Source organism: Protopterus annectens, chromosome 4.part0, assembly GCF_019279795.1.
Source record: "Protopterus annectens isolate FY-2018-M chromosome 4.part0, PAN1.0, whole genome shotgun sequence".
Lineage (NCBI taxonomy): Eukaryota > Metazoa > Chordata > Ceratodontiformes > Protopteridae > Protopterus > Protopterus annectens.
Window position 1 is genome coordinate 703,538,420 of NC_056733.1, and position 23,193 is coordinate 703,561,612.

The window sequence follows — 23,193 nt, forward strand, 5'->3', positions numbered from 1 at the left end:
AACCGACGCCGGACCAAGACTTTGGAACTTGGGCCGACTGCGGGACCGCCTGACGGCAGACAACCCAAGTGTGATGACTGCAGCAGTGCAACACGATGAACATCTGTAGATTCAGATCACTTAGCATCAAAATTCCTGCACAGGAAAAAAAGGTAGCCCCCAAACAGAAGATGTTAAACAATATCCATCTGCAAACACACCAATTAAGGACACTACAGGAACTTAATTCAAATTGGATGCAGACAAATCAGGACAGACTTCTAGAACTGGGCCCAGCAAATTATTTTAAAGCTTCCACAGCAAAAAAGTCCAGGTCAAAAAACAGTCTACACCCAGCCCATTCATACAGGGGGTCCTCAAGGAGTGTGCCTGTAATCAATATCATGAGATTCCAAGTTTAAAAATACATAAAAAATAATGAAGGTTTGTTTTTGCTATGGTGCAGTGACCCCAGATTTAAGTTCGTAGATATACAGGACAGACAGTACCCTACATAGAGGATTTGAAGAAAAAAAAAAGTGCCCCCCCTCCAAAATTAAGCATTTTATTTTAAGTTCTTGATTCACCCACCTTTGGGATTATAAACACAATCTGTGTTTACACCTCTGGGTCCGAAAATCATCGATGGTCCACTGGTTCATTGGTAGTATTTTAAGTTCTTGATTCAGTATACTGTGAGTTTTCATAGTACAGCATAAAGAAACCAAGCAACAAGCAGCAAGGAGTGACAATAGATCTTACAGACCAAAAGGCTCAGGGCTGTGTCCAGTGGTTCATACTCCTTGGGAAATAAAGACTGCCTTTAAATTTAAACTTCTGGGCGATGAAAGGAAAGCAACTATAATACAAAATTCAACTGCATTTCAGAAAATGAAGCAGGTCAATAAGAGAACAAAAGGTGAAAACCATGAATGATTTTAAATATGGATGCAGAAGACGAGGAACACAGATTAATCAGAGAAACTGTCACTGGTTATGGAGAAGATGGGCTGAAAAGGAATGGCAAGCTACATGGCTGACCAGTATTTGGAAGCTTAAGTAAGGAACCACAACCAGCATGGTCACCACCATCAGATGTCTTCTGACTGGATTAAAAGCAGCACAAGAGCTAGGCATAGGGGGCCTATAGTTTTGAACTCAGAAGCACGCACAAAAATAACACACCAAAGTCTATAGTGATGAAGTATAAAAAGACTCCGCCACACGTGCTTACCTTCTGTACAGTTTTCTTCTCAAACCCTCCAAGAATTGTTAGTGTGGACTGAGGAAGCTCCTCTGTCTCGGTATCTTTTTCATGCAGATCATCAGTCTGTTCCTCTTCTAGGTCACTTGCAGCATCATCTGAAATTTCATCTAGATGTACGCCAGCCGTTCCTACCTGGTCACTTACAATTTCAGAGTCAGACAGTTCCTCCTCTTCTCCGCTACTTTCTGAAGCACCTAAGAAGAGTAAAATGCACTGTGGGATCCACCATGCAGAAGCTTTTGCACAGGATGCTACCCAATAAACTACTGACAGCTTGCTGGTTAAAGCTCACACACATGATCAGATATAACTTACTTTGTAAAGTCTCCATAAATAACACGCCTCAAGCAGATACACTAGTGGATCATACGGTTAATTTTCACCCATTCTTTTTCAATGAAATATGGCATAACAATCAACAGTAATGTATGAATACTGTACTAATCATACTGAAGCAAAGGGAAAATTAAAACAAACTGAAATAAATAAAACAAAATCCACGTCAGCAGAACCAGCAGCAAAAAATCCAATGTTAAGTGTTTTATTAACATCCACTTTTCGTTCAAAAAGACTGAACTTCTTCAGACAGACATCAAAAGGTAGCAAATAAAAAAAACTCCTTAAATACACAATTAACAACACATGATACATTTGAATGGACCAAACAACTGGTTAAAACTCACTGACATCAATGTGTGGGAAAAAGCTGATCTCAAAACTTTTTAAAGTACTACTGCATACAAAAGTCGAATCTATGAAAAATGTATTTTAAAAACAAAACAAAATAGAAATATATATAAACATAAAATGTTTAAAATGTTTGAAACCAAAAAACATAGTATATAAAACCTTTTTAATGACAAAAGGTAAAAAGTAAAAAATAATGAATGAAAAGTAGTAATAATAAAATTACCTCTGCATACTTCTAAGTTTCAAAATGCAAGCTAAACTTACTCTGTCATTGAGACCTGGAAGTCTATATGAACTGAGTTTCAGCTGCCAAATCACTTCTAGGCGCTCTATGGAAAGGACCCCCCCCTGATGTCAAAGGAAACCTGTCCTAACACCCTAAAAGTAAAACTATGCTGAGTGTGGTCATTAACATGTTTCGCCAAAGCATTTTCACACTTGTTTTTCCTAATACAGTATAAATGCTCATAGATTCTTTCATTAAAACCTCTGTCAGTCTTGCCCACATAAAACGCTGGGCAGGATTGGCAGCAAGCTAAATAAACAACCGATCGAGATTTACAGTTGAATCTACCAACAGTGGAGAAAGAAGACCCAGCAATTTTAAAGCTCGAACCAGTGGCAATATGCCTACACGTTACAACTCTCACATTTGAAAGTGCCCTCTATTCTAACACGAGTGTCCTTTTTTGTTTCTAATATCCGTTTGAGGTTGTCACCCCTCCTATATATAAACCTAGGCAAAGTACCAAACCTGGCTTAAGGCATCATCACACAAGAAAATACTCCAGTTCTTGACAACCACCTCCTTAATTAGGTGAATCTCAGCAGTGTAATTGGTGATGAAAGAGGTAGAAGTGTCAACTTTCTTGCTGTCTAAAAAGACTTCAGGCATAACTGGAGATAGATGTTCTAGTGAACAACTTGTGAACGATAGTTTGTAGACACCCCCATACCTTTTAGTCTAGACCTCAGTAACCAGGTCATGAATAAACTTGTCTGGGTAACCTCTGTGTAGAAACAATCCCTTAATAAACTCACATTCTTCTAAAAAGGATTCATTATCAGTTACCATTCGAGCAGCGCACACAAGTTGCCCCTTGACTGCCCCTCTTTTCTGGTGCCCAGGATGGGCACTGGTGAAGTGCAACATGGTGTTAGAGTAGGAACTCTTCCGAAATATTTTAGCCTTAAAGCTACCAGCAGAAATGTCTTTATATAAGTCTACATCCAGATAAGAAATTCTAGAATCAGACTCTACAAATGTGAAGTTCAAAAAAGACGTGCTGGAGTTGAGATAGTCCATGAAGGTTCTCACATCATTAATTGAACCTTCTGTCAGTATAAAGATGTCATCCACAAATCTGGTGTAAAAATCGATTTTGAACTGACCGTTGTAGTTGCCAAGCACACGTCTGTGTTCCCATTCAGCCATAACAATGTTGGCAAAACTGGCCCCTACTGGTGAGCCCATGGCTGCACCAGTCTTCTGTAAATATATCTCTCCCCCAAATGTTACAAAGTTGTACCTCAAAATGACATCTAACAGTTCCTGCACCAATCTGATTTCTACACTGCTAGCATTGTGATGCAATAAACAGTCAGTGACCCAGTCTATCCCTATGGCATGAGGAATAGACGTATAGAGGTCTTTTACATCTACTGTCAAAAATCTATGACCTCTCTTGAATTCTAAAGCACCTATGGCTTTCAAAAAAGCCCAAGAATCTTCACAAATGCGTGTTTCCTTTTCAACATATTTTTCAATATGTTGTCCACATACTGGCTGCTCGGGTAGTGATTGAACTAGCGTTAACCAATAGCCTCATGGGGGGGTTGTACACATCTTTATGGATCTTGGGCAATCCAAAAACTGTTGGAATCTTAGGAAACGAAACAGTCAAATATTTCAACACATCTTGTTCTATAACATTTTCTAAAAACAAATCATTCAAGAAAACATGGATGCACCTATACGCTGCATTCAATTCATTAATGCTAGACAGTGTATAAGCATCTTGCAATAACATGTGGATGAGGCAGTTTTCATAATGACAAGTGTCCATTAGTACTAAACCACCCCCCTTGTCCGGTTTAAGGATCCTGACAGGTAAACTTTTTAAAGTGTCCAACAAGTCTACTTCGTCATCAGTCAAGTTTTTGTTTGAAAGTGTCCTAGAACAGTTAACCAAATTTCTAATTTCAATTTCACACAAATGTTCAAATAAAAAAAGTAAAAGGTGGATAAATGTACTTGGGACTCTCAAAGTTTTTTTGTCTAAAGCAGTGTTACCAAAAATTAACAATAAATTCAACCTACGTATAAACAACTTCAAATCAAGTAGTGTGTATGCTAGGTTAAAATGTCTCCATGGAACAAAAGTAAGACCTTTTGAAAATAAATCAGACATCTCCATAGTGATTGTAAAACTCAAATAGTTATAAACAAAAAAGTCTCCAAAACTGTTTTGATAATGTCAGGATTTGTCCTTCTTGTTACTTCTGAAAAGGCTTCTTGCTGTTGTTCCTGTAATGGCTCCTCGTGTTGTAAAACCTCTGGTGGTTCTGTCCCCGGTTCGAGGAAAAAGACTGTGTAGGACGAGAAATCTCCTCATCCCTACCATCATCAGTTACAAAATTTTCTGTAGGAACAACATCCTCCACACCCTCTCCAGTGGCCAGCCTACTGGAACTAGCTGTCTGCCTCATAACCCACAGTCTAGCTGCTCCTATTAACCTAACTAATGGGGTTATGAGCCATCTTTTTCCTCGAACCGGGGACAGAACCACCAGAGGTTTTACAACACGAAGAGCCATTACAAGAACAACAGCAAGAAGCCTTTTCAGAAGTAACACGAAGGACAAATCCTGACATTATCAGTAACAGTTTTGGAGACTTTTTTGTTTATAACTATTCGAGTTTTACAATCACTATGGAGATGTCTGATTTATTTTCAAAAGGTCTTACTTTTGTTCCATGGAGACATTTTAACCTAGCATACACACTACTTGATTTTAAGTTGTTTATATGTAGGTTGAATTTATTGTTAATTTTTGGTAACACTGCTTTAGACAAAAAAACTTTGAGCGTCCCAAGTACATTCAAGCCCCCTATCCACCCTTTACTTTTTTATTTGAATATTTGTGTGAAATTGAAATTAGAAACTTGGTTAACTGTTCTAGGACACTTGACTGATGACGAAGTAGACTTGCTGGACACTTTAAAAAGTTTACCTGTCAGGATCCTTAAACCAGACAAGGGGGGTGGTTTAGTACTAATGGACACTTGTCATTATGAAAACTGCCTCATCCACATGTTATTGCAGGATGCTTATACACTATCTAGCATTAATGAATTGAATGCAGCGTATAGGTGCATCCATGTTTTCTTGAATGATTTGTTTTTAGAAAATGTTATAGAACAAGATGTGTTGAAATATTTGACTGTTTCATTTCCTAAGATTCCAACAGTTTTCGGATTGCCCAAGATCCATAAAGATGTGTACAACCCCCCATGAGGCTATTGGTTAACGGTAGGGGTTCAATCACTTACCCGATAGCCAAGTATGTGGAAAACGTATTGAAAAAATATGTTGAAAAGGAAACGCACATTTGTAAAGATTCTTGGGCTTTTTTGAAAGCCATAGGTGCTTTAGAATTCAAGAGAGGTCATAGATTTTGACAATAGATGTAAAGACCTATACGTCTATTCCTCATGCCATATGGATAGACTGGGTCACTGACCGTTTATTGCATCACAGTGCTAGCAGTGTAGAAATCAGATTGGTGCAGGAACTGTTAGATGTCATTTTGAGGTACAACTTTGTAACATTTGGGGGAGAGATATATTTACAGAAGACTGGTGTAGCCATGGGCTCACCAGTAGGGGCCAGTTTTGCCAACATTGTTATGGCTGAATGGGAACACAGATATGTGCTTGGCAACTATAACGGTCAGTTCAAAATCGATTTTTACACCAGATTTTTGGATGACATCTTTATACTGACGGAAGGTTCCATTAATGATGTGAGAACATTCATGGACTATCTCAACTCCAGCACGTCTTTTTTGAACTTCACATTTGTAGAGTCTGATTCCAGAATTTCTTATCTGGATGTAGACTTATATACAGACATTTCTGCTGGTAGCTTTAAGGCTAAAATATTTCAGAAGAGTTCCTACTCTAACACCATGTTACACTTCACCAGTGCCCATCCTGGGCACCAGAAAAGAGGAGTCAAGGCAACTTGTGCACGCTGCTCGAATGGTAACTGACAATGAATCCTTTTTAGAAGAATGTGAGTTTATTAAGGGATTGTTTCTACACAGAGGTTACCCAGACAAGTTTATTCATGAGCTGGTTACTGAGGTCCAGACTAAAAGGTATGGGGGTGTTTACAAACCTATTTTACAAAGCAGTTCGTTCACAAGTTGTTCACTAGAACATCTATTTCCAGTTATGCCTGAAGTATTTTTAGACAGCAAGAAAGTTGACACTTCTACCTCTTTCATCACCAATTACAGTGCTGAGATTCACCTAATTAAGGAGGTGGTTGTCAAGAACTGGAGTATTTTCTTGTGTGATGATGCCTTACAAGCCAGGTTTGGTACTTTGCCTAGGTTTATATATAGGAGGGGTGACAACCTCAAACGGATATTAGAAACAAAAAAGGACACTCGTGTTAGAATAGAGGGCACTTTCAAATGTGATAGTTGTAACATGTGCAGGCATATTGCCACTGGTTCGAGCTTTAAAATTGCTGGGTCTTCTTTCTCCACTGTTGGTAGATTCAACTGTAAATCTTGATTGGTTGTTTATTTGGCTTGCTGCCAATCTTGCCCAGCGTTTTATGTGGGCAAGACTGACAGAGGTTTTAATGAAAGAATCTATGAGCATTTATACTGTATTAGGAAAAACAAGTGTGAAAATGCTTTGGCGAAACATGTTAAATGACCACCCTCAGCACAGTTTTACTTTTAGGGTGTTAGGACAGGTTTCCTTTGACATCAGGGGGGGTCCTTTACAACTATTATTAGAGCGCCTAGAAGTGATTTGGCAGCTGAAACTCTGTTCATATAGACTTCCAGGTCTCAATGACAGAGTAAGTTTAGCTTGCATTTTGAAACTTAGAAGTATGCAGAGGTAATTTTATTATTACTACTTTTCATTCATTTTTTTTTACTTTTTACCTTTTGTCATTAAAAAGGTTTTATATACTATGTTTTTTGGTTTCAAACATTTTAAACATTTTATGTTTATATATATTTCTATTTTGTTTTGTTTTTAAAACACATTTTTCATCGATTCGACTTTTGTATGCAGTAGTACTTTAAGAAGTTTTGAGATCAGCTTTTTCCCCACACATTCATGTCAGTGAGCTTTAACCAGTTGGTTGGTCCATTCAAATGTATCATGTGTTGTTAATTGTGTATTTAAGGAGTTTTTTTTTACATTTGCTACCTTTTGATGTCTGTCTGAAGAAGTTCAGTCTTTTTGAAAGAAAAGTGGATGTTAATAAAACACTTAACATTGGATTTTTTGCTGCTGGTTCTACTGTACTGATCATAACAGTGCAACATTACCCTTAACAGAGAAGTCAGGAGCAGACTTACCAAAGAACCAAAATTAACATTAGGAAGTTGGCGTAATGGTTTAGATACCAGTTTGCCTTACAGACACAAGGTGTAGGGTTTGAGTCTCATATGGGTCAATTGGCTAGGCTTAAAATGGCCCAAAAGGGCAGTTAGCCTAGTACATCTATGAACATATGAAAAGTTCTTAAACAAAGCCTCAAATTCACCTTGACATTTCCAATTTTCCTGCACAATGTCAAACTGCATATGGCTTTTAATAAAAAAAGTTACAAACTTACCCAAAACCAGACATAATTTCTTAACAGTAGCAAGTGCAGTTTCCCATCACACACACAAGAATCACACTTGCATGTAACCCTAACTCTTAAAAAATACACTTTATTCAGCTGCTCCTACTGTATTTGTGCCTCTTCCTTCTTTATTTTGCTGCTTGTACTTAAGTGTTCAACTGCATTTATTCTGCCACATTTATTACTGCTTGTCAGTAGCCTGATTAAATTCAGGACAGTGCTCTACTGAATTGCTGCTTTAAACTGTTTGTGATCTTATGCACTTTGGATTTCTGGTGCTCCTGCATTTTGCAGCATAGGCTATATTCAGACTTCCTAAAATCAGACTGTTCACTGACACAAAGATCCGAGGCATCCATTGCTCCCAACTAAAGTGCCCGTTTTTGCTCTTGTATAGCACTTTTAATTATATTTGCATTCTACTGCGTCTGAAATGTCTAAACTGAGGGGTTTTTTTGCCACATTTTACTGTAAAACTGTATAGTTCAGCTGCAGCATAGCTCACTTCCAGGTTTGCGGTTTCTGTGTCTGTAACTTCTTAGCATCAAATTCAAGCCATCTTTGTTGGAGAGGGCCCTTCTGCACCCTACTGGGAAGAGTGTGATGCATTGGTCCAATCTAATCAAGAGTGACTGGACTAGAGCTCTCACAGTGTCCTTATTGGCTAGTTGAGTTAAAAGGGTAATTTCTTTTAACTCCTGCATTTGCATTTGTTTGCATGTAGCGCAACATCGTGCACTGCAGCATAGCTGTGGTTACCATTGGTAGTTACAGACAAATATTTTGCCTGTTAAATTTTCCCTTAGCACTTTGCTTGTGGTTCTCCAGAGGTTTTCCACGGTCCTGCTGTACTGTCAGGTGGAACACTAAGCCTAGCCTCAGAGGTACCAACACCTCTCACACATTAGCCGTGTGACCTCGTTTCCTGACCATATAAATTTACCCAACACTATGGACAGACAATTGCCCACAGTTTCTTCAGCCAGCTTGGTAGACATTGGCATCCTGAGGCGGTGCATCAATTGCCTCATGGTGACAGACAACTTTCAACTCCTAGTCCACGCAAACTCAACATGCGATAGATGCAACTATATTAACAACCTTGAATCCATGCTCTCTCGTACACCAGTGAGTACATGTGACAATGAGCGGGTTGTCAGCATATACACCTCATCTCCTACACCACCCAAACCCACATCACACATACCTACATATGCAGAGCTCCTCACCAGAAATGTACCTAAACACCAGAAACCTCCCAAACACAAACACAAGCATGCTACACCTGTATTTTGTTCTGCAGAGGAAGTATTAGCTCTCACACCAGTGTCTCTTCTGTCAAGCCTTAAGGCAAAACACAAAACCAAACATATTAGTGACAGATGATTCCATTGTGATATACAGATGTCCCTCCTCTCACCAGGCTGGATAAGGAGAAGATCATGGTCAGCTGTCTGTCAGGTGCCAGGATCCGCCATATCATACATGCACTCAAGTCTCTCAAAAACAGGTACCGTTAAGACAGTCATAGTCCATGTTGGTACGTACCTCTCTGAACTATATGAAGAGAGACATGACTGAGCTCTTAGACTATGCGTCTCAGGCAGGTATGTTCCTAGCCTTAAGCAACATTTTACCTTCACCTAGGATGATGCCTCTATACAAACAGAAAAAATTAGACTTCAATAATTGGCTTGGCTTGGTTCTGGTCTCACTCCAATGGGATACAGTATCTGTCAGTCTGGGAAGACATGATCGAGAGACCTCAATGCTTCACCAGACATGGTCTTTATCTGTCACCTTGGGATTTTGGCTACTGGCCAAGGCTCTTGCCACCCCCATAGTGCCTTTTTTAGGCAGTGTCTCAAGGACAAAATTCCCCGACATAAAAACTCTATCTAAAAATAACTTCAAGGTGTTGCGGCTAAACACTAGGAATCTTAACATGAAACTGCACTCACTGGAAGCAGTCTTCACCTTGGAAAACTTGGACATTTGTGTAGTCACAGAGACCTGGTTCAAGGCTGTGGAGAGCACCCCAAACATACTGGGCTACACCTCCTGCCACACGTTCAGACTACAAACTGAAGGCGTGAAAACTAAAGGAGGTGGTGCATGAATATTCATTAAAGATAAATACACCTCCAGATTGGTTAAACAGTATGATTCCTTGGCGATACTTCAGGTGCACATATTCAAGTCATTGCCAGTTACAGGACCCTCTCCATGAATCAGGACACCCACTCTACCTATTTGGATCTAATAGAGGCTATCAAGATACATCTGAACACCATGGTTTTGGGCAACTTCAACTACCCCCCCCCCCCCCCCCCATTGACTGGGCAAATTACTTGTGGTCTAACTCACTTGCCCAAAGGTTCCTTGACTTCATTAACTTCATTGCCCTGGACCAGCTAGTTGACACTCCTACAAGGGGTGCCAACATCCTGGATCTTACCAATATGGGGGACCACTATAGCACCCTGACTGTAAGGTCTTCCCTAGTGAGATCTGACCACAAATCTGTCTCATTTGAAGTAATTATCACATCTGACCCACTCCCCAGCTGCAACTACACTAAAAACTTCTCCACAGCAGATTATAACCTCTTACAAGATGGTATAAACAGCTTTACTGCACCTCCCACCTCAGATGGAATTGGCAACTATGCAGAGTTCTACACCAATGCTTTATACAAACACCTGTATAATTGCATTGACTCGACAGTACCTGATAGGACCAAAACAAGCTCCTCTTGGAAGAGCAAAGCTGCCTGGTGGACAACTGCCATTAACAGGCTTTACAATAAGAGGAAGAAATTGCTGTCCAAGAATAAGAGGAAGCGAGCCCTAAACTGGAAACATTCCCTCCTTGGCTTAGACAAGCAAATGAGACTTCTTGTGAAGTCCTCCAAAGCAAGCTACGAATCCAAATTAGCTTTCTCAATTAAGGACAACCATAAAGGCATTCTTTAGTTACATCCGTAACCTAAAAGGAAAGGCCTAGATTTGTGCTGAACTGGTAGTTAATGATACCACATATACTGAGCCTGTGGACATAGCTAACCTGTTAGCCAACAGGTTCTGTGAAAACTTCACTGCCCTGTCCCAACCACATATATCTCATGACATCCCCACCACCAGCCCTCTACCTCTTATCTCTAAATAGCAGGTCATAAACACCCTCTGTAAAGCCAAAAACACAGCATCTGTAGAACCCTATAACATCCTAGGTTGTATCCTACATGGGCTCAAACAAGAATTAACAACACCACTGGGTACCCTTTTCAGTCATAGTCTAAGCTCTGGCTTCATCCCAGCTGAATGAAAAATGGTCACCATTATCCCCTTGCACAAAGGTGGTGCTTCCATTGACCCCGGGAACTATAACCCTATTAGGTGAACCATACAACTGGATACACGAACACCTTTAATACAAAATTTAACATCCACGTTCACTGAGCGCTTTCACCCATAAGCATCATGGGTTTCATCAGAGTAATGTTACAAATGCAGCAGCTACTTTTATACCAATAATTGCCCAATCAAAATAGTGTATTTTAATTGCTTAATTGATTATTCGATCAAAATAGATAATTAACTAACTATAATATATATTGTATTAAAAACATTGACATTAAAAAGTATATAATAGTTCTTATATAACTAGTCTCTTAATAAATTAGTATTGTGATGTAAAAACTCTAGTAAATATATAAACAACAATAAATACATTCAATAATTAATGATAAACAAATAATTTAAATATTATATGATTTAAGCTTCAAATAAGAGGTAATTGAGATATGCTCGTTAATACCTGGCTTGTTACATGCATCTAGTCTTAACTGCCACAAACATTCTTTTAACTCTAGTAATGTATTAACATCACCTTCATTACTGTTAATTTGAGGTATCCTATCAATCACAAAAAACAAAAACCTTTTAAAACTTGTACATTTTGTACTGTGCATATATAGTGAACTAGTATTCTTCTTATTTCTAATGTCCCTGTCATGTTCTGCAATTCTGTCCTTTAACTTTCTAATAGTTTTACCTATATAGAAGGCTGGACATGACAAACATGTTGCTATATAAACAACTAGTTTGGTGTTGCAGTTAACATACCCTGGACATCCAATAGTTCGATTGTGGTCTTTAAATGCTAACATAAGGTCCATCCTTACTTTCAAAAACGCAATTTAGTTAAAGGGCAGATGGTGAGGCTATCTAGGATAATAAGTGAGGAGAAGGAATTTATTTTATAAATGGATTTTTTGATACAACTATTAGTTGACAGAGGTTATCCGAATAGATTGCTCGACCAAATTAAAAAAGAAATATATCACAAAAGAAGTATTAGTTTTAAGCCAATTATAAAATATGGTATGTCCAGTGATAGGCAAGAAGAGAAGAAAGATGATTTTCTGAAAACAAGTGTATTGCCATACACCAATAACATAAATATGATGGCAAATAGTGTTAATGAAGTATGGAAAACAGTTTTTAGTAACCAAACAAACAGAGATTACACAATATATAGGTAATGTTCCAATTATTGTATATAGCAGAGGAAAAAATCTTAAAGAATATTTTGAAAGTGAGGTTATTTATAAACACTCACAAATGAAGAAATGTGGTTTCTGTCGAGGTTGTAGATTTATTAATGATGGACCTTATGTTAGCATTAAAGACCACAATCGAACTATTGGATGTCCAGGGTATGTTAACTGCAACACCAAACTAGTTGTTTATATAGCAACATGTTTGTCATGTCCAGCCTTCTATATAGGTAAAACTATTAGAAAGTTAAAGGACAGAATTGCAGAACATGACAGGGACATTAGAAATAAGAAGAATACTAGTTCACTATATATGCACAGTACAAAATGTACAAGTTTTAAAAGGTTTTTGTTTTTTGTGATTGATAGGATACCTCAAATTAACAGTAATGAAGGTGATGTTAATACATTACTAGAGTTAAAAGAATGTTTGTGGCAGTTAAGACTAGATGCATGTAACAAGCCAGGTATTAACGAGCATATCTCAACTACCTCTTATTTGAAGCTTAAATCATATAATATTTAAATTATTTGTTTATCATTAATTATTGAATGTATTTATTGTTATTTATATATTTACTAAAGTTTTTACATCACAATACTAATTTATTAAGAGACTAGTTATATAAAAACTATTATATACTTTTTAATGTCAATGTTTTTAATACAATATATATTATAGTTAGTTAATTATCTATTTTGATCGAATAATCAATTAAGCAATTAAAATACACTATTTTGATTGGGCAATTATTGGTATAAAAGTAGCTGCTGCATTTGTAACATTACTCTGATGAAACCCATGATGCTTATGGGTGAAAGCGCTCAGTGAACGTGGATGTTAAATTTTGTATTAAAGGTGTTCGTGTATCCAGTTGTATGGTTCACCTTGTTTATTTTATAAACCTATTAGCCTGACTAGCCTTATCTGCAAGGCCATGGAGCGAATCGTCATGGACCTTATCAAGAAAGATATAGGCAATCTCCAATCCCTTGACCCTACTCAGTTTGGATTTGTAAAAGGAGATCATGCCTGTTAAACCTGGTGGACTTCTTTTGAGACCATCACCAAGGCCCTGGACTAAGGGAAATCTATGTACACAGCCTACCTAGACTTAGTCAAGGCTTATGACACTATCCCCCACTCAGGCATCATTGACAAACTCACCCAGCTAGGTATCAACCCTTATAATCATTAGATGGGTCTCTAACTGGCTCACTGATAGAACCCATATAGTCAAAACAGGGAAATACACCTCCAACAGCAGACCTGTAACCAGCGGTGTTCCACAGGGATTAGTCCTGGGACCTCTACTGTTTGGAATCTATTTCTCAGAGGTACAAACTAAAACCAAAAGCCTGTAGCTGACAAAGTTTGCTGATGGCAAACTGGGAGTGGTCATAGACTCTCCAAACAATGTTAACATCCTACAAGGCGGTCTTACACAAACAAATGATTGCTGCCAAAGTCATGGCCTTAAACTCAATGCAACCTTTTGGTAAATGCAGTGACCTGGGCACACAGGTAGACAGCAACCTTACCTTTGACCACCATGTCTCCAAAGTGGTAAGAAGGGCATTCTGTATCGCTCATGTCATAAGTAAGAGCATTGCCTCCAGAAAGAAAGAAGTTATAACCTCTCTGTACTTCTTCCTCATCAGGCCAATAATTGAGTACAGCACCCCTTTGGTATGTACCTTTCCAAGCACCTGCACCACCTAGAGAGACCACAAAGGTTCCTCACAAAGAAAATTTAAGGTCTTCAGCATCTGTCCAATGTGGATCATCTGAAATCACTGTCACTTTCTTCCGTTTCATATAGACTACTCAGAGGTGTTCTATGCCTTGCATACAAGGCAAATTTCGACCCTGCTTTATTGGCAATGCTGCATATCTGTGAGTCAAATGGTACATGGGTTACTCGCTCTAAAGACCATCACCTGGTATGACAAATACAACCTGCTGGAGGGACAGATTTGTCTCCCAGAGGTTACCATACCTTGGAATGGACTCCCACTTCATGTCAAACAGAGCACCTCATTGGCGGTCTTCAAACAAAATCTAAACGACTGGAAAGGGCAACCGTAAAATCACCCTGGGGGGGGGGTTCCACCAGTGTCCCTCTTGGACAGAGGCAACTGGTGCTGATCATGGAAGTAAGGGTAGAACTTGTGTAGACTTTTAAGAACCCTGGGGCCATTAGCCTAGTAACTTTCTATGATCATATAAAATATCTTGCTTAATACGGGACACTGAAAATATTCAGAATACCCGATTACCTGCCATCTTCTTCTCTTGGACTATACAACATACAACATTATTCCCCAGAAGCCTTGTCTAAAGTTTTTTACAGCTGTGGGCCTAAAATTCATCCAAATCAATATTAGAACACTGCCTAAGGCAACTCTGCTCACTAAATGGAGAATACAAAGCATTAAGACTATGTATGGAAATGCAACTGTCACTATGGAAAAACTGAGTGACCCATTACCCAACTTCTAATTAGAAGCATCCTCGCAGAGTAAGTTTGCTCAGCACAATTGTACAACGCAGCTCTAGTCATGCAGTGATCTATAAATCTGCCCCTACTTTACAGCTCTGCAGTTTACCGTCTGTTTAATGCTGCATAAGTTAAAGCAGCCTGCACCAACATTTTGTGCAGGTGTGCACGTCTTCACATGACTGTCACTGGCTGACTGACAACCAGGTAAATTCAGTCCACTATTTATGAAAGAAGGCATGTTGTTTCATGCCACTAACATCAAAAACATAGAAACAGTAAGATGAAAATATTTCCGTTTCCGTCACCTGTTATTAATGCCAGCTACCATAATTCACTTCACTATCACGCCCAAGAAGCGTTAGCCAGCTCATCCTCGTGTTAAATCGAACACGTGCACGCTATGGTCATTCATGGATATATGCACACTATGCTCACACATGGAACTTACTAAGCTCATAGCTCCATGGCTCTCCGCCAATGATACTTTCTCTAGCTGCCCATGATACTAACATTTAGTAATGCACACAAAGCTACCACTTTGTGGTTTTGATACTAACATTTGGTAATGCACACAAAGCTACCACTTTGTGGTTTCAGTTGACCTGCTGAGTGATGCAACTTCCTCAGGTACTGGATACATCAGGGCTTTTTGCTTGGTGACAAAGCAGGATTTTCATGCACCTCCTCAACAGAGGCTTTAAGATGCGTTTGCAATGCCATCAAGATGGCCCATTTATATAACTGGATGCCTTGCAACAGTTTGCCAAGATGGTGAGTGATGTCACTGGCATCAACTATTCTGGTGAACAGTTCAGGAGCAGATCTATTGACCTGCGTTGACATCATCTGACATGTTTGTCTAAATGTAGGCAAAGATTAGGAACCAAACCAAAGTTTTACTGCAAGTACTGTAGGTTCAAAGGTTAGATTTAGGCTACCTGCTGTTGTAAGTCATTTTAAGTCTAGTCAATTTCCCTTTCTAAGGTGAGAACTCTATACCCTTGTGTCTGTGAAGTAAACACTTAACTATTATAGCAATCCCCAACATATATGCACATACGTACTAGGATCACATTATTTTTTGTATTTGCATGTATGTTCCCTTCTTCCAAGTGTACTATGTTTTTTTCATTTTCTTTTACAGAGGCAGAGGAGTATGAACTGAACAGGGAAACGTGGCAAAAACAGCTTTTAAGGTAATTCCTTCTCAGAAGTATACTTCACTTCTGCCCAGTCTGTGTGGCAACACTGTTTTATGGCTTTTGTTTAATAGCTTTAAAAAAACGTGAAACACTTCATAATCCTACATCTTGCTTTTTTTCTTGCAACTGGTAGAGTACGGGGAAGATAAAGCTCCATATGCTACAGAGCATTACAAGTGGTTGTCCCCCAGTCCTAACTTTTATTATATGTTCTCGACATACAGGTCAAGATTCACCTCTTGAGCTTTGTTTGCCTGTGTTCTCAAGGTGACTTTCTTGATATCCATGTATGGAACACTAAGTAAATTATGATGATCAAAAGGTCCAAATCCATAATCCTCTTTTGTCAGTGATAAGAGGAAGAGGCTTCTCTCAGTGATACTCTTTTGTGGTATCAAGTCATTTTTTTAAGAATACTTAAAAAGTAAAATACATAATTAAAATGTGCGACTGTGAATAAGCCACTTAACCAGGCAGTGCTCCTAGGTCATCCATGAAAAAAGTAATTTTCGCGCAGTGGGGTTACCCGGTTAACAAATGTATAAAACCACAATGTAAAAACTGACTGCCCATGATGAAGGCTTACTGACACTAGCAAAGTGCCCAAACAAAAATGATTTTCCCAACCTTCCTTTTAGGACTGTGAATAGACAACTGCCTAAAGGTTAGCATAAATGAACAGCACACTCCCATTAATCTTTAAATCAGGAAGAAACAATGGTAAAGGCTTACAAAGACGATGACCTGCTAATCAAATCACAAATATATTTAACCATGAACTTAGAATAAATAGGCCTCGACAGGTTTCCTGTCCTTATTAAGGAGGGTACCAAAAAGTACAGCTTTGGTGTTAACTGAATTAAACAGTAAACATCAACAGCAGTCAGTCTCCAAGCTTACACACGGTTACTACAATGTCTCCAGAGATCGTTTATAAAGACTGAACAGGATAACATCCTGTAGTATACCCATAATAAGTTTGGCCTACCACAACACTATCAGAATCTCCACTCCACATTAATGATATAATCACTTCTATGAGACAGCATTCACTTAGGAAGTTGAAGGCTTTTTGTAAATTCAAAAAAAAAAAAAAAAAATGGCACTGGTAGCAGTCACCAGACCTTAAATCACAACTTGTGGGATAGGCTAACAGAAGGACACCAATTTTTGTTCGGCAACTTGAAACATCAGACAGAATACATGTTGGCTTTCAGTGAGCTTGTAAACTGCATATAGGTTTACTTCCTTTGTAACAGGAAAAGTAAGAAAATTAAAATAAAGTTATCCCCACTTTTTAGTCACCACAGCCTCCATCCAAAGACACAGGAACTTATATTCAGTAATCGTAAATGGCTGGCCTAATAAATTCAGCTGAAACTCAAAACAGCTTTTTTACAAGTTCTCAGCTGTGGTTACACATCCATTGATCATTTTGCTGAACAACCCTAATGTGGAAATGGGGGAAGCCAATGCTCTGACCTAACAGAGATGTAATTCACTGCTGGCTAACTGCAAAAAGGGAGATACTGATTAAGATGAAATTAGTTTAGAAGTTTACTCTAGGCCTATGACCTTTACCCATCACTTCAAGTATTGTGCAAGTCTATGTATGACATTCTGGGTAACTACTCCACAAAATTTAACCATACCTCAGTTTAAGAATTTTTTAAATCTGACAATAACTCAAAAAAAAAAAAAAAAAAAAAAAAAACAAACAGCAATCTGAACAATGCAGGAGTCATAACCCTGTAGGCAAGCAACAGTTCCATTCACAATCAGGCTCCTAGCTAGACTTGACCACCTTGGTGCATCAGGCACATTTAACATTCTTTAATGTACAGATGACACTATGAAAGACTAAGCAGAGAGGCTTCCAAAAAAGCTCATAGTTTTATTTGTGTTCCAGCTACAGTCATCCGTTTTTAAACACCTTTAACAAAACTATGAATTAAGACAATGGCAAACATACATTAATATAAAATTAAACAAAGAACATTAACATCTTTCCAATTACATACATTATATACCAGATATACTATTTTTCATCACTATCATCTGTCCAAAAGTACATGCTCAATTCCAGCCTTCCCTTACAATCTCTCTTCTGGAACATTATTTTACATATACTGTTCCCACAATTTCCATTTCTATAAAAATTGCTCCTGCCTTTTTCTAAAGATCCCTCTTCCAGTTCTTTTATCTCTGTTACAATATTCAGTACTTCAAATACAGTTGGTTCAGACTTTGATTTTCATTTTTTAATTGCTTTTTTGGCAGCAACTAAAATTAAACTTAACAATGCCTTACTATGTCTAAACAATTCAGATCCTGTGTCTGAGCTCAAAAGAATAATTTCCTTGGTTACACCCATTTGTTCACTCAATATTTCTGAGAGTACTCTGTACGGAAATTTTAAAATCAGCCAACCCATTACGCTTCCAATACATATGTTCCCAACTACCTCCTCCTCCGCTCATCACATCTCCACATTTGCCATATAACAGAGGAAAATTCTTTTAAGTCTGTTTGGGGTATAAAAATACCTAAGCAAACACTTCCAAGCAAAAATCCTAAACCTTCTGGACTTGCATATGCCCTCCCATTGTTCAGCTGTAAATTGTTTATCCAAGCTCTCCTTCCAATCTTTTTTAACCTCCAATTAATTCTTATAGTTACTGACACCAGATTCTGTTCCAGATTCAACTAAAAGCTCTACCAAAGCAGGTCTTTCATTTAGGATTCTCCTATGCCTTTCATCTGTACTCTGATATCAGTTAGTGGGATGGAAAGCAGTCTCTAGCCAGCAGTCCAAATGTTTTCTTGGCCTCATCCCACTGCATCTTCCCTTAAGGATGTGAATCCAAAATATCACTCTCTCCTTATTTCTTGAATTATGCCCCTGCTTTATCATAATCCCTTTCTACTTTGAATTATAACCTTCTGCTTGCGTTATATATATCAACCTTAGGCAATCATAATCATCCCCCTTTTTTCCTCATTCTCTACATGGGGTTGGGGCATCCTATCAACTGTCGCCAAGTCTGTCTCTCTATTCAATGACACTCTTCTACCTTCTTCAACACTCATGCTCGACAGTTGCAGGTCTTCTCTTGCACAATCCATCCAGCTCTTTACTGGACACCCTTATTTCATCTTGCATTCACACTTGTCCCAAATCTTCACCAGACTGCCTTCTGCTTTTCTGCTCATGTGCCCAAACCACCATAATCTGTTTCCTTTGACCTTTTCTACAACATGGAGCTACTTTGGCTTTTGCTCTCATGTCATTTCTTTGTCTGTTCCATAGTGTGTATCCTACCATCCCATCTCAGGCACTTCATCTCAATCATCTCTAGCTTCAACTGCTCTGCCTTTACTGCCCAGGTTTCTGTAGCACATAACAGTACAGTTCATACCACTCTTGTACATCTTACTTTTCAGCTTCTTTGGCATTCTTCTGTCATACATTACACCTGACACACTTGTGCCAACTGGCTGCAGCCCTTCTGACTCTAGCTTTGACCTCCACATTCAGCCTTCCCTTCTCAGCTACCCCTAACAGATACTCGAAACTGTTAGTGGAACTGGTTATTTTCTCCTCTATTTTCATTCTTAGCTTCTTCTGATCCCCCATTTACTGCCATTACAATGGTCTTATCTGTATTCAATTTCAGTCTGTGCCTTCAATTTTGCATTCAATTCTTCCATTCTCCTATTCTATGCTGAAGTTCTTGCTCAGAGACCGCCTGTAATGCCACATCATCTGCATACAGTAACTTTGTTGAGCTGTCCTCTCCGACCCGTTTGCTAATGTAGTCCATCACCAGTATGGACAGCAGTCAGTTAAGAGCTGAACCCTGGTGCACAACCACTCCCACTAGGAACCCCTGTACTGGAGTCATTGGGTCCTTCTACATAGCCTGCACTAATTCTACCAATGTTTCTGGGACTTTGGATAACTGCAGGACTTCTGAAATCCACTTTCTTGGGACCTTGTCATATGTTTTCTCCAAAACTAGAATGCCCAGTTGGACTCCTTCCTCATCTCTAGCTTCTTCTCAACTAGCTACTTAACTGCAAACATTGGGTCAGTTATGCTGCATCCTGATCTGAATCCAAACTGCTCATCTTCCATGTTAAATCTACTCTGCATATTCATTTATCAATCACCCTCTTCAGAATTTTTATGCAATGTGACAGGAGTTTCATACCTCTGTACTACCCATAACTCAATGACCTCTTCGTTCTTGAACAGTGGCACTAATATGCTTATTCTCCGGTCATCTGTGATTAAAGCTCTCTCTCCATACTGCTACGATTACCCTCGGAAGCCACGTCTCCCCTGTCTCACTGAGCACCTTTATCATACTTGCACTGACATCATCCATGTTTGGTGCTTTCCCTGACTTCATTTTCCTTAGTGCTGTTCTTACTGTTTCTATGGCGGGCTCCTCCTCTTTTCTCACTGTAGGCTATGCCTGGGGCAGTACAGCTTCTGTGGGGTTTTCTTCATTCAGAAGATGCTGGAAGAACTTCTACCATCTGCCTTTGATGTCCTGTGGACTGCTGGGCAGGTCGTCACCAACATCCCTTATGAAGGGTGCCCGACTACTTTCTTTATCTTTGTCTTCTAACCTGATATAGTCTCTCTGTGCCATCTACTGACTCACTTTCCAGAAGCTGTTATGAGTGCCTCTGGTGCAATTTTAACTCTTTTCTTAGCCTGTAGGCCAACCAGTATTCCTTCCTAGCCTGGTCTGTCTTTTCTATCTTCCACTTTTTCCCACACTCCTTTTTCTTTCGAAGACTTTCCTGGACTTCTGCATTCTACCACCAGCTTTCCGTAGGTACCTTATTTCCATACCTGGCTCGGCCACACATCTTTTCTGCAGTCCTCACACATGCTGGTTTGAGACGCTGCCATTCTTCAACTCTACCTATTTCCTCTTCTTTTTGAGGTGCTACAGCCCTCAGTAATTATTTGAATTGTAGTGCTTTCTCTCCAATCAACTTCCAGGTCCTCAGCTTTGTCGGTTGACCTTAGAACCTTCTCTGGTCACTGCTTATAGCCAATTGCAGCAATCAGTGGTTTATGCTGTGGGCAAAAGGTTTCACTGGGAATGACTTTGCAATCACTTTTTCTACCCCAGTGTCTTTTCCTTACTATGAAGAAGTCTAGCAGAGTTGCATGTTGGCCTTGACCACTCTTGTATGTTCATAGGTTCATAGGTTCATACTAGGCTATCTGCCCGAGGGCATTTACAAGCCTAGCCCATCGTTTTGTGGCTTGCGCCACCCCTTTAGTATGGGGAACTATACCCATTATTTTGCTGTGCCTCTGTCGAGCAGTGACACTGAGGTAATCCCTGGGGTATATCTGCGATCTCCCATCCATTGGTCAAGATTTCTCTTGAACAAGGCCAGCGAGGTGCTCTGCCTCACATGTACCGGGATTCTGTTCCACAGCATAGGGAGTCTTTGGGTGATGAATCTATCCCTCCAGCACGTCCTATTAATAGCCGTGTCAGGTTTAAGTCTCCGCCCTTGTGGCTCTGATGGATCTAGATTTTTGAGGTGAAGCATATTCATCAAATCTGGGTTTGACATGGCCTTGTATGTTAGGCAAAGGTCACCTCTGAGCAAGGTGGCGACTGAATAGAGCTGGAGTTCTTTCAGTCGGGCAGCATAGGAGAGATTTTTGAGACCCTTTATCCTTTTGGTGAGGAACTTTGTGGCCTCTCCGGCTGCTGCAGGTCTCGGGGCAGATACTTTCCAATTGGGGCATTGAATCCAATCATTGGTCTGAGGAGTGATGAGTAAAGGAGACTATAACCTCCCTTGATCTAGATGAGAATCCCTTCATGATAAGGTGGGCAATGTAGAAGGTCTTCCTAACTACTTTAGCTACATGGGTGTCGAATGACAGACTACTATCAACCTGGGTCCCCAGGTCCCTGATAACTTCTTCTGTGCTCAGTGGATTGCCTCCTATTTGGTAGCTAGGGGTAACCTTGTTTTTCCCGAAGGGTATGACTATGCATTTTTTGGCATTTAACTTTAGGCCGTGGCTCTGGCACCAGTTATCCGTTTCTGTGAGACCCTTCTGAAGGATATCTGTGTCAGATGTGTTTTCTACTATGGCGCCCAGTTTGCAGTCATCTGCAAACTTTGTCAGCCATAACCCTCCTGTGTTTGCTTGTACTTCAGAAAAGTAGATGCCAAACAAGAGTGGGCCCAGGACTGAGCCCTGTGGGACACCACTTGTGACAGGCTTTGAGTCTGACATGGCGCCAGCAACTCTGACTCTGTGGGTTCTGTCACTCAGCCAGTTTGCAACCCATCTTGTGATGTATGGGTTAACATTTAAGCTGATGAGTTTTTCAATGATACCCGAGTGGGGTATTGTATCAAGGCCTTAGCCAGATCGAGGTAGGCTGTATGGACTGCCTTTCCTTCATCAATGGCTTTGGTGACTGTTTGAAAAGTCAACCAAGTTTAAAGGCATGATCTGCCTTTGACAAAGCCAAACTGGGTTGGATCCAAAGTCTGCAAATTCCCAATGTCTTTATTTATGAGGTCCATTATGATCCTCTCCATGGCTTTGCAGATAAGGCTTGTCAAGCTAATGGGCGGTAATTACCAGGGTCGGTGGAGGCACCGCCTTTGTGAAGTGGGACCACAGTTGCAGTGCGCCACTCCTGGGTGCATCCAGAGGTAAGACTTTGATTAAACAGCTGTCCTAGCTGTGGGTTTAATTCCTCATTGAGTTAAGTGGAGCACACAGCCGGGGACACCATCAGGTCCCATGGATGCTGTGTTTTTGCTTTGGAGAGAGCAGTTCTCACTTGGGCGCTGGAGATGTTTGGGGGCTGCAATCATTTGGTATAGATATCTCTCCTTTTGGGGGAGGGGTGAGAAGTTTGCACTGAACCTGTCAGCCAGTATGTTGGCAATGTCTGTAGGATCAGTAATCTTCACATCATTTTGAACTAGTTCTGAGCATATCTGGGAGTTTCCTCCTAGGTTTCTAACATAGCTAAAGAAGGCCTTATGATTGTCTTTTGAGTCTTTAGCTATTTTTCTCTCGAAATTTGCTTTGGAT

The 23,193-nt window shown here is 39.7% G+C and overlaps 1 protein-coding gene across 1 annotated transcript in view; it reads right to left on the reverse strand.

Annotated features, from left to right (window-relative positions):
• The window catches only part of DDX51 (DEAD-box helicase 51), a 523,171-nt gene that overhangs the window by 451,819 nt on the left and 48,159 nt on the right, over nt 1–23,193 (reverse strand). The window contains exon 3 of the mRNA XM_044068677.1: nt 1,214–1,440. Coding sequence (XP_043924612.1) covers nt 1,214–1,440 — 227 coding nt within the window. The remainder of the gene's footprint in view (nt 1–1,213; nt 1,441–23,193) is intronic.